Source organism: Mustela lutreola, chromosome 8 (assembly GCF_030435805.1).
Source record: "Mustela lutreola isolate mMusLut2 chromosome 8, mMusLut2.pri, whole genome shotgun sequence".
Taxonomy (NCBI): Eukaryota; Metazoa; Chordata; class Mammalia; order Carnivora; family Mustelidae; genus Mustela; species Mustela lutreola.
The window spans coordinates 5,886,707-5,898,909 of record NC_081297.1 but is presented as its reverse complement, the minus strand read 5'-3'; the positions used below and the strand labels follow the sequence as shown (position 1 = coordinate 5,898,909).

Here is a 12,203-nt window from a genome sequence, read left to right as displayed (position 1 = left end):
AGGCGTCTGTCGGGAGGCGTCCGTCGGGAGCGAGCTGGGCGGCTCCTGGGCCGGAGGGGCCGCTCCCGGCGGGAACCGGTGTCCGGCGCTGCAGCGCGCACTTCCGAGCCGGCAGCACTTCGGAGCCGGCAGCGCGCGGGCCCTGGGCTCGCCCGTGCCCAGCAGCGGCCCCGCTCAGCTGCTGTTCTTGCTGCGCTCCTTGCGCTCTGGCTCACGTATGGGCCCTTCTGCAGTTAGTCACGGATTTGAAGAGATTTGCTAGATTTGGTTGCTCCCCTTTCTGTGCCCCCCGCCCCCCCGCTAGCGTCTCCTGTCCTGCGGCACCTTGCATCCGCAGGCCCGCGGCTTCCTGCCCCGGCTAGAGGCGCTCCTGCTGCAGGGACTGCGGTGGTTCCTTCGGGGCAGGCGCCACAGAGGCCACGCACCCAGCTGCCTCGTGCCTTTGGTCATTTCTCCGGTGTCTGCTGCTTTTACTCCCTCTCCACGGACTCCGCATTGGTGTTATTTTATTATTTTATTTCTGTGCAGGAAGATAAGACCGACACGAGCTGTTTCCCCATCGCTGGTCAATGCTTTTTTTGGACGTGGTATTCTGAACTGTGAATGAGAGACTTCGTTTCTGGTTCTCATGCTCTCCTGTAATCGTAGCTTTAATGACTTTTAAATGAACACCTTCTGGAAGGAAATTGAGCAAATATACATTGGCTATAACTCAAGATCTAAGAAAAACTTTAGTAGTTGACACAGTTATAAATGGTCATCTCTAACATTTTTTTAGGCTAAGTGCCATTTATGGTGGTACATACATGCTCAATAAACCCATTGAAGAAATCATCGTGCAGGATGGAAAAGTGATTGGTGTGAAATCTGAAGGAGAGGTAAGTAGCGTTTTCACAATTTAAAAAATACTATGTTCTTGTGAAGAAAATGTGGGCTGATGTAGTGTGATTTGGGCGTCAACGCCGGATTTCACTTTTTATGGTTTCTTATACTAAGGACGAGCTAAAGATGCGTGTTTGTTTTTTTTTTTTTTTTTTTATTACTGTTTTCTATAATGTTGATTATTGCTTAAGACTGAGAAATACATTATGGATAGTCTTAGTGGTACGTGTTCTGTGTTTATGTAGTGTGGGTTGGTGCCTGTCTCCTGGATTTTCATTTAAATTTAGCTTTATTTATACCATTTAAAATTTATTGGTTGAATTTGGACTTGATGGTTACTGAGCATTTTATTATTTAATAAGGGCTTTAGGGGCACCTGGGTGGCTCAGTGGGCTAAAGCCTCTGCCTTCAGCTCAGGTCATGATCCCAAAGTCCTGGGATCGAGCCCCGCATCGGGCTCTCTGCTCAGTGGGGAGCCTGCTTCCTCCTCTCTCTGCCCGCCTCTCTGCCTACTTGTGATCTCTGTCTGTTAAATAAATAGATAAATAAAATCTTTAATAAGGGTTTTAGCTGTGGGGCCGGCCAGGTGGAGTTTCAAGTAGCATTTCCCAGATGCAAAGTGAATATTGATGAACTCACAACTCTTACAGATAGTTAGAGCTGCTCCAGAGCTATGGATAGAAAAATAGTGGTGTCCCTGAAGAGTATTCCATGGGTTAGGTCCACGTAGTCTGTAGTCACTGGTCGGCCCTCTGAGCGAACCTTCATCACTGCGATCTTTGGTAACTCCCTTGTGCGTCCCCAGGATGGGTGTCAGGGAACAGGGGCCAGTTGGGAGGAGTTCATCTGTCCCGGAGGGCGTCTCAGTGCAGCGCCATCCATTTTGTTTCCCACAGCTCTTCCTCTCAGGCGATCAAAGAATTTTTTTACTGGGCGCAGTCACGTATGACAATGGCCCTTAAATAGAGTATTTCATTGAATCCTAACAATGACGTTTGAGGTTAGGGACAGCTGGGATTTGAAAGCTGTCTGCCTGATTCTGAAACCTGTAACTTGGTAACACTGTGCACGGTTCCCTCACACCTGAGCAGGGCTCCGAATCCATGGATCTTTCCCAGGAGAGTTTGTTGGGATTGTTGGCAAAACTAGTTTTAAGTTACCTGTAGTTCAGGAATAACTTCTGGTTAACCTTATGAAGGTGACAGATGGTATTCTATCTAGAAACTTTGGACACTGATTATTGTCAATGGGACCTCAACGTTTCGGTACAGGTTGCTCGCTGTAAGCAGCTCATCTGTGACCCCAGCTACGTCAAAGACCGGGTCGAGAAGGTGGGCCAGGTGATCAGAGTCATCTGCATCCTCAGCCACCCGATCAAGAACACCAACGACGCCAACTCCTGCCAGATCATCATTCCCCAGAACCAGGTCAATCGGAAGTCAGGTGAGTTTTGAAGAGCAGCAGATGTTTGTAGGAGTTTGTTAGAATTTGCTGTGTGTTTCATCCCGGATTTTTAATTTTGTTTGCTCTGTGAAGAGACCCGTGGGAAACAAGATGTGATGGATTTAGCTCAGAGAGATCCTAAGTCCTCCCCGTGAAAGGCACACGAGTCCTGGAGCCCTGCCTCGCCCTCCCTGGTCCCCCGTCGTGGACCTCCAGTCTCTCGTTCTAGAAGGATGAACTGAGAGGCTGAACTGGATGAGCTCGCAGTGTCTCCTGGCTCGAGCACTGGCCTGCGGGGGTTTCTGGCTTATGAGGTGACCCAAACCCACTGTGGTTTTGAGCCAGTGACCGTGCTGTTAGGTCGTTATTTGTCGAGCTCATACTTAAATTTGATTTTAGCAGTGTGCCGGAAAACAGCTTCCTCTGGTTAGGATCGGGACTGACTTCTAAAACTGTATTTCCTCATCTCTTTGCGTCGAGCAGTTATTTTGATCTCCCCTACCTTTTCCCACCATTCTTTCAGGCGGAAGCCTAACTTTATTTATTGAAAATTAAACTAAAAAGGGTTATCAGCTTTTAAACAGAGCTGTCTGTATTTATTTTTCCATGTAAGAAACATAGTCACCTAAGATTAGGATTGCAATGAAGGGATGTTCAGGGGCCCAGGCAGACCCCAGGGTGAGGAGAAGCCTCGAGACAGGAGGAGCTGGCGGCGCCCTTCCGATGGGGGGAGGGGGGTGAGGCACTTACTGAGCTGCGCGCGGACAGGGAGAACCCGTGGGACCGAAGAACAGCCTGTGCTGATCTGCGGGTTGCTTGAGAAACTTGGTCCTTTATGTAAATCCTTTCTTAGCTGCTGGAAAGCCTTTCTAGATGCTGGCCTTGGGGAGGAAGACTGCAGAGCAGTCAGGTTTGGGCGGCCTCTGGGTAGGGGTCCAGGCCCAGCAGCTCCTGGCTTGGGAGAGCCGTGGCCCGCAGTCGGCGAGAAGTAGCTGGATCCGGGCATACTTCCCGGAGGGCCCCGCCGGCCTCCGCGTGTCCCTGAAGCTGAAGGCTCGGCTCGATGGAATCGGGTGGCCAGGAGGCTGGGGCCGGGCGGTGAGGTGGCCTTTCTCGCCCGCAGATATCTACGTCTGCATGATCTCCTCCGCGCACAACGTGGCTGCACAGGGCAAGTACATCGCCATAGTCAGCACCACCGTGGAGACCAAGGAGCCCGAGAAGGAAATCAGACCAGCTTTGGAGCTTTTGGAACCAATCGAACAGAAGTGAGTGACGGGTTTCTGGAGATGAGCTCCGACGCAACACGAGTTCCGACTCGGCGGCAGTGTGAGCCCCGGCGGCTGCTGGGCCGCCGGCAGCATGCTGGGAGTTGGGATTGCGGACGGAGCCGAGGGTGGACTTGGTCGGCTCACGCACGGCCTCCGTTTCCTCCCTCCAGGTTTGTGAGCATCAGTGACCTCCTCGTACCCAAAGACCTGGGGACGGAGAGCCAGGTGAGTGCGCGGGCTGGGGCGGGCGCTGGGCACGGCTGTCGCTGGGGCCGTCGTCGCCAAGTCCGTGTCTCTGATGTCACTTCAGATCTTTATTTCCCGCACCTACGACGCGACCACTCACTTCGAGACCACCTGCGACGACATCAAAGACATCTACAAGAGGATGACCGGCTCTGAGTTCGACTTCGAGGAGATGAAGCGCAAGAAAAACGACATCTACGGGGAAGACTAAGCGATGCGCGCGCCCGTCTCGGACAGACGCAGCTGGCACAGGCCGCGCACCGTCCGCAGTCGCTGTTGTAACCCCCGCGGCGCCCGCGGAGCGATGTCCCAGTCCGTACTCCTCCCCTTCCTAATATCATGTATTAACTCGTTCTCACGGCGTGGCTCCTCCGAATTGGCAGGTTACCACATTCTGTTCAGTTTAACCGATACTGGCTTTTCTCCTTAGTGAAGGATCAGTTTGAAGACGACCCTGTGATCCTGACACAGAGCACCGATACAGTATTTGTATCTTTTAATCAGTGTAGCCTCCGCGGTCATGTGCTTCTGCCGCTTGAGAGCCGGAGCGGCACCATTCGCGTGCCATCTGTCCCACTGGCATTGAGATTCCCACCGAATAGTCCATGCCTTGGGACAGCATCCCCGCGTGGGCCCCGCCCCTCTACATCTGTGTCCCGTGAGCTGTTAGGGCCATGGAACACAGCCACAGGTTGGGGTCACGCGGGCCCACAATTCTAACCCAACTCCAGACCCGAGCGTCATTCCGGGGGAAGCCTGTGTGCAGTGTTTTCACCTGGTAAAATTGGTAAGAGCAAAGGGGAAAGAAAGCTGTGGTACAGCGGGTAAATGTAGAAGCTTCTTTTGTACCCCAGGTGTGGCTTCCTCAACGGACCAAGCTGCGACGCAGTATTGATTTGACAGAGCCTCCACTTCAGGGATGTCTGTCTCAGATGGCTCCAGATGATTTCTGTACTGCAAAATAAAGCCAAACTCTGGAAACCACTTCCTTCTCGGGTGCTCTGTTTGCGTCCTGGCGTTAAGAACTAGTGAGTATCGTCCTGGCCCTGGCCTGGTGGCTCGTGGCCCCCGATCCCGCCCCACGTGGCTGACGGACACCACATGGGCGGCTGCGCTCCATCACCGACCACAGGGGTAGGCACAAGTCTAGACGGATCCGAACAGCCTTGCCTGCTGTCTGGCTTTGCTGTGAGTAGACCCCAAATGACATTCTTGACACAGCTCTTGAGGCACCGAGCGGCCCCAGTGGAGAAACCTCTGCTTTTACTGACAGGATCTAGAACCCCAGCAAGCCTCTCTTCCCCTTAATTCTTCAAGCTGTCAGCCTGGGATGTAGGCAGAGGCGCGCGCCGGGCTACAAGTACAAAGAATAAATAGCAGGATCTCTCCAGTCCTGTCCCACGCGTCTTGAACACCTGTTCTACTCAGGTACCAGGCCGTGGGAACAGGGATGGCGGGCGCGTCGGGAAGAGCAGACGGTGCAGAGAGCTACACTCGCTGGCGTGGTTCGTGTAAAAGCTAGAAAAGGTGCTGTGGACACAGAGCCGTGGGGCTTGCTGGAGGGTCTTTGGCGAGAGGGAGAGTAGACCTGAGGCGCCCTCAAAAGATGAGCCAGCAGCAGGTGCTTACGTCACTTGTCCATCATTTCCGGTTTAGCACGCCCCGTTCGGTCACCGTCCTCTCCTCAGATGAAGTGACCGGGCTTCCAAGCCAGAAACAGTCACGTGGGCACCACTTGGCTAGCGGGTAGAGAGCCGGCGAAGGGCTAGCCAACACCTGTATGTCCCGGCTCAGCGCTCCTGCTCCTAGAGGAAGCAGTCCGTTCCGTTACGTGGCCTACAGAGGGCCACAGCATTCCCCACAAACTCAAATTTTGCTTTAAAGGAATCCCAGAGAGTTGATTTTTTTTTAGTTGTCTTTATTTAAAAAAATGAAACAAATTAGTTACAAAAATTTGTTCCAAATAGATACTATGTATCTACATTTTGCTTGGTTTTGAGTTAAAAGATTACGGTAGAAATTATTTAATACCATAAATAAAAGATTTTCTTCCTTAGAGGGTTGATTTTTGTAGTGCAGTATTTACAAAACGTAAGTGGAAACTGACAATTTATAGATCTGTAACAGAACTTACTGTAGTGTTGCTAGAACACCCGCGTGTGCACTGCGCGAGATCCCAGCTTGTCCGAGGGCGGTGAAGCTTGGAACACAAACTGTAACATGCACTACCTACGCCTTTCAGACAGGAACATGCAAAAACAAAGCTATCTGTTAAAATAGACTTATTTTTGCTACAACTAAGTAAACGTGTTTGTAAAATTCTTTTTAATAGTGAGCTTAATAGTTTTGAAGGCTCTCTGTAAAAATGGAAAATAATTTAAACCAGTATGACCACTGCAGCCGAACGCTCATGGACAGCTGGCGTCCCGCTGTGAACAAAGGCCAAGATTTTACAAGGTATAAAGAAACGAAGGAAAACTCTCAAGTTGGAGAACAGTGATTTTTCAAATATGAGAAAACTGCTGTTTATCGAAAAGGTTTTCAAGTAAAAGGAAACGGAATTGGTTGGTGGCGGCGGCATGGTCTAGGCCCGCTGATCACCTGGACAAACACAAAATTGATGGTTTCATCTTTAAACAGAACAATCAAGAAAGGTTTTTAGAAACAGGAGGCCGTCTCACGGGGACTTATGCATGTTCTCTTCCGTCCTGGGAACAAGGTGAACTGCAGGCGACGACTGGTGTCCTTCAGAAAAAACGGGCTCCTCTGAAGCAGGTGGCTCCTTCCGAAATTCCCACTTAGGCCAAACTGACAGCAATTCCGCCCCTAACACAGACTGAAAATTTACAGCATGATGTGGAAGGTGAAGAGCAGTTCGCCAACAGCAGCTTTCCTCAGACACAAATGTCAGCGTCTGTCATGCCCCGTAAATAGGAGTGTTCTGGAAGGCATCCTTACCAATAGCTGCTCTTAAACGGAGCTGCTATTTTTGGTACGTTTTCAATGAAGTTCTTTACATCTGTAACAAGGATGCCACTATTTTCAAGGACTTCTCTGGAGACAGTTGGCTTTTCTGTGAAGAGAAGAAGAAAACCTTTATAGAGGTTCTGGTGAAAAATTCTTTGATGTCGAACTTTCATGGAACTTCATTTAACTGGGGGAGGGAGAGGGGGGAGGAGCGGCCCCAGGGAGGAAGGTGTGCGGCCTTGCGAGCAGGCACCGGGGTGGGGCCGGGGAGGCCGAGCAGCTGCGGAACCGCCGCCTTCCGGAGCGGAGAAGCTGGGTCACCCTCCCCGGGAACCGTCTGTACGCGCGTGGGGGGCTGCACGCTGCGCCGCTCCACCGCAGCCCGGGCCTGGGCCGCAGCGTCTACGAGAACACAGCAGGCAAACACCGGGTGGGCACGGATCTCCGGCCTCCGAGCTCCGTGTGCAGATGATTCTAGAGGAGCCAGCCGAAGGCCGTGCGTCTACCTGTTAGGAAGACCGCGAACCGGGTGTGGACGTGCTGGATTTGCAGGTTTAGCAGGCATTTTGAATGTTCGGCTTTTGTGGGTGCTCGGGAGTCACACTGGTGGTAAGGAAGCGGTTCGATGAGACTTGCACTCTGACAGGATTTCAGGATCAAGTTCTTCCTGCGTGCGACCGGGTCCACTCTGCAACAGACCCGGAAATGCAAACCAAAGTCAGGTTCAGTGTGAACTTGCGGTTTACTTTTCCCCGTATCTTAATTTTTAGCTGTTTTACTCCTCCACTTCCTGCCTTCACCGTACTTAACAGTTCGACCGATTCCCTTAAAGCCCTCAGAACTCCTGCGCTGCTGCTAACCTCTGTTCTTCCCCACGACACACTTGGCCTCACAGACGTCACCGTCGTCCTGTCCGCTTCCCTCAGAACACTGTATGCTTGCTGACTCCCTCTGGCGACGCAGGTTTTTACAGAGTACAAGCCTCGTGCCAAGCAAGAGGGACGTGGACCTGTTCGTGCAGCCACGCGGCTTGGCCAGCCTTGGGCCATTCCTAGTGGGCCTCCGGCCACACGCCGTACCCTACGCCAATGCCTCCAGACCCTGCTCTGCGGTCGCCGCGCTCTTAGATCAACAGCTTCACTAAGGAAATTCCCGCTGCTACATAATTGTCATTTCTCACCTCCCTTAACATCTTTTTTTTAAGATTCTTTTTAGAACTCGTGCATGCATGGGCCGGTGCAAGGGGCAGCGGGAGGGAGAGAGAAACTTGAACAGAATCTGTGCTCAGCACAGACCACAAGGTGGGGCTCGATCTCCAGACCCTGAGATCACAAACAGACCTGAAATCGAGTCAGACGTTAACCAACTGAGCCGCGCAGATGCCCTATGACCTCCCTTAGAATGTTGCAACTACCTCTTTTCGTGGAAAATACTTAACCTGTAAATGTCTCTCCATCTGCTCTCCTGTCCTCTGTCGGCCTCTCCTGCCCACTGAAGGAAAGCAAACTCCCCCAGGTCCCAGCACTCCAGGGACAAGCACTGTCTGGGTCACTGGGCTGCATTTTCCCCTTCGTACACGCACATTTATGTGACTGGCATCACACCGCATGCTTTTATACATATATTTTGCATTTGTTTTAAAATTATATACATATGGAATCCATGTATCTGTCGTATTTGCCTAGAAATAGATCTGAGGATGGTTTTACAGTTATTGATAATAACCCATGGCTATAAATATCTTTTAGAAACAGTAGTTTCTAAAAGCTAGGGGTGTTTTTGGTTTTAAGTTTTAGATAAATGTCTCCAGAGGCCACAGGACATGATGTTTTCGGACGAGTTCCTACTACACTCGCTCTCAAAGAGGAGTCTGGTACCACCTGGAGGGCCTGTTAACGGGGCCGGCAGCAGCATACCTATTCGTTTACCTAAAGTCCTCTGAATGTGAAATTAATGGATACTTGCCAGTTTTATAGGTGTACCGTGGTACCTCGGAGCTTTATTCGTGAACTTGAACCTTTCCTCTGAAGTGCTGGCTAGCCACCACCTCAGAAACTCCCAGTTGGCCTCTGCCATCCTCTGCACCACCCCCCAGCTCAACCCGGGCAAATCCCTCCCAGACGTGACAGCATCAGCTCTGAGGTCCACTCAGACCTCCTGGCTTGCTTTTTCTCCCACACTGGTTCTAGGTATTGCCTCTCCCAGACCTCTGTTCTTGGCTACGTCCCTTTTGAGATCTCAGGGTCCAGCTTACATTTGTCCTTGGGAGGGAGGTAGGAGAGAGCAGTCATGTTAGAGGTGAACATTCTGGGCTCAGAACCCAGCGTCACGACTCCTTGTCTGACCTGGATTGCATTTGTTTTAAAATTATATTTGTCCCGAAACTTCAACTTCCCCATCGTGACAGCGGGTTTTTACTGTCCGTCTCCGCTGTAGGTGGCCAGGCGGGGGCTGCCGGACAGGGGCTGCCACTCACGTCACGGCGGGGCTTGTCGATCTCGCGGCCCCACACCGTGTCCGCGCCCGTCATCGCCTCACTGCAGCCCGGGCACCCACACACCCCGGGTCTCTACAGCCAGGCAATCGATTAAAAATCACTTAGGCAAAATCCAGCTGTACATTGCTTCCTGAGGGGTAAAACATTCTCCTCTCAACGTTTCCATCCCTGTGACGATGGCAACCTGGTACCCGCACAAGCCAGCCGCAGCCGCAGGGCTAGTGTCGCGTTCCCTCGGTTCGCGCCAGGAGAGCCAGAGCGTCCGCGGACCGACACGGTGGGACTCGGCAAGGGCCTCAGACTGGCAGGGGCAGCTCCAGCCCACACGCCTTCCCCGTCCGCCCTGCGGCAGCGAAGGCTGGACCCCACCTGTGCACCTGCCCCCGGGGGAAGCACGAAGGCAGCCCCACGCCCCGAGGCCTCACCTGGTGGCTTCTCTTAGCTTCTTGTTTTCCCTGTGGTGAAGCAGCCACTTCCACCTCCCGTTTCCGTTCAGCTTCTCCAGGGTCCTGACCACGTCCTTCAGCTGAGCTGCAGACAGAAGAGACGAGGTCTGGTCGGAGGCCGGGAATAGGGACTCGTGGGGAGGCAGAGCGCACCTGCTGCCCGTCCGCCGCCCCAACCCCGGGACACCTGTCGCGTTCATGTGACCAGCGGGAAGTCCAGCGGCAACAGAAGACACTGGTCTAGCCTGCAAAACCTGTCAACTCTGGTCTCCACACGGAACTCACGCTTGTGGGGTCCACACGCCTTCTCTGAGCCAGGAGCGGCGTGTGCAGGGGCCGCCTGTGTCGTCAGCGCGGCAGGTGTCGCTCACCCGCCCAGGGCTGCGCTACCCTCCTTGCCTAACCGCCGCCGGAGTGTTCGGCACATAACTGAGACTTTTAAGAGCCTTGTTTCTGATTTGCAGAACATCACCAAGACGGCAGCGGAGAGGGCTGCGGGGCAGGCGCGCGAGCGGAGGAACAGAGGAGTGGGTGGGAGCCGCAGGCGATCCCGGGACACCCGGGAGGCTCAGGGCACGTGCCTGGGGATGAGCGACACCATCCTGACGCAAACTGCTTAGCAGGGCACGCAGCAAAAATGAAGGCCTCAAAAGGTGGTTGATACTACTTTTGAGTTCATTTCTTTTTGAGAGGAAGTAGTGTTTGGGCCACTGGGTGAAGGATGTACTAGATTTCAGAGACAGAAACAAGGAAGGGAAATAAAAGACCGACCTAATGTCATGGTTTCTAGGATCTTGTCGTCTGAGACCACGAAGCCGCCCGTCTGGAGGAGCTCCTGGTAGGTGTGCTTGAGCACGTCCTCGGGGCCGTCCACTCCCGCGAAGAGGACGCTGGGGAAGTGTTTCAGCTTCAGCAGGAAGGGGATCTGCAAACACGACAGGACCCGTGGGGAGGGGGCTTGGTGGGGTCCCTTTTAGCCAAGGGGTCCAAGATTCAGTTAACTGGGATGACTGCAGATTCTGTGACCCCTGTCCAGAGCCCACCAGCACCTCAAGGAACCTGGACTCCGCAAACTCCCTAGAACTCGGGCGTTACCAGCGGCCTCTCGAACCCAGGCTGGAGACCCTGAGTGAGGGCAGAACGCGGCTCAGCCGTGGGGCCCGTGACACGGCGAAGCAGGCGACAGGCTCCGCTCCTGCCCCGCCGGCGCCGGCATGGGCCTCAGGGGAGGCGTCTCCTTTTATTCAACATAACTATCCTCACGCCAACTTCAGAAAACCTTCACTAGGCCTTTTAAAGCAAGATTTGCTAGCGTTAGGTGTGAAGAGCTGCAGGTTTGTATCTGGGCCGAGGAAATGGCCCCGACTCCCTCTCTTCGTGGCTCGTCCCTAGCTCGGAGCCGTGATGTGCCCCACAAATGCCTCGCTGTGTACACTGCGGGACGCCCCCTCGGGACACCCCAGAAAATGCCGGGGACACCCTTCTTCGTAAGAAACAGATGGCCGGACGTACCTGGTGCAGGCGCGACGCCACGTCCTCGTTTCTGATGATGACCAGGAGCGTGTCATTCTCTCTGTGGACGGCCTGACAGAAATGCTGAGGTTCAACTTCCGTGTGGCCTCCTTTCCGCAGGACGCTCTGGAAGAGGTGCGGACGGCGTTACTGCGGGAGGCGCCGCCAGTCCCCCCCAGTCCCCTCGGCGCCTCGGCTAGCACATCCCGTTTGCTCTACGGTCCCAGCGGGCGGCGGCGGCGGCAGCCAGTCCTGCTTCCAAGTGAGCTTTCACGTGTTGAACACGTGGCTCCTGGCACTGCCACCAGCTGACTGAGCGGTCGTGTCAAAGGCAAAGCACTTTGTAACCGACCCTGTATGCCCATGAAGTGGCCGAGGCGGACTCCCCAAGGCACAGACACGGGGCGCTCGGCCAGCCTGTGGCAGCGAGGTACCTGCGGATGCACATTCACTCTAAAAACGCCACCTCCGGTCAAAAAGTTTCTAGCACTTTTGGAATCCAAGTGACAGCTCTGTGTCACGTGGAGTGCCATGACAGCTGTGGCGCGAGCCCCTGGGGGCGGCGGGGAGAGGTGGCTGGCCGCCCACCTGTCGCCGGCCTGACTGGTGGCCTCAGCACGTCTGCTGACAGACAGTCCTTCCCTCTGTCCCCCTTCGCGATGCCGCCGCTGCTTCTGTCTGAAGGGTTCTGGACGTTTCCACCACACTCTCTGATGTTCCTCCTTGCCGGGGGAACATGGACTCAGACCACACTTGTCACTCCCTTTGTGGAAGTACTGTGTCACCTCCCCTGGACTCAACATGACTCAAACTTGATTATTTCGCTTCTTCGCTCAAAACACATGGCAACGTATCGTCAAAGAAACTCCTCCAGATTTTTTAACAAAGAGCCCGCTGAAACATTTTAAGTATAAATCTTCAGCTCTGACTTAATTTAGC

General features: G+C 53.5%; 2 protein-coding genes across 7 annotated transcripts in view; one reads left to right on the top strand and one right to left on the bottom strand.

The window, feature by feature from the left end:
• GDI2 (GDP dissociation inhibitor 2) overlaps positions 1-4,826 on the top strand; it is a 28,945-nt gene extending 24,119 nt beyond the window's left edge. For both annotated transcript variants that reach the window (XM_059183723.1, XM_059183722.1), the window contains 5 exons: positions 779-878; positions 2,154-2,325; positions 3,449-3,593; positions 3,767-3,821; positions 3,907-4,826. In XM_059183723.1, coding sequence (XP_059039706.1) covers positions 779-878; positions 2,154-2,325; positions 3,449-3,593; positions 3,767-3,821; positions 3,907-4,053 — 619 coding nt within the window. In that variant the 3' untranslated portion in view covers positions 4,054-4,826. The remainder of the gene's footprint in view (positions 1-778; positions 879-2,153; positions 2,326-3,448; positions 3,594-3,766; positions 3,822-3,906) is intronic.
• The window catches only part of TASOR2 (transcription activation suppressor family member 2), a 77,593-nt gene continuing 70,117 nt past the window's right edge, over positions 4,728-12,203 (bottom strand). For 3 of the 5 annotated variants that reach the window (XM_059183719.1, XM_059183720.1, XM_059183717.1), the window contains 6 exons: positions 11,265-11,390; positions 10,524-10,677; positions 9,732-9,837; positions 7,316-7,497; positions 6,801-6,915; positions 4,728-6,668 (listed from right to left, as the gene is read on the bottom strand). In XM_059183719.1, coding sequence (XP_059039702.1) covers positions 6,641-6,668; positions 6,801-6,915; positions 7,316-7,497; positions 9,732-9,837; positions 10,524-10,677; positions 11,265-11,390 — 711 coding nt within the window. In that variant the 3' untranslated portion in view covers positions 4,728-6,640. Of the gene's footprint in view, positions 6,916-7,315; positions 7,498-9,731; positions 9,838-10,523; positions 10,678-11,264; positions 11,391-12,203 lie in introns of all 5 variants that reach the window. The other 2 variants (XM_059183721.1, XM_059183718.1) reach the window with 1 other exon arrangement.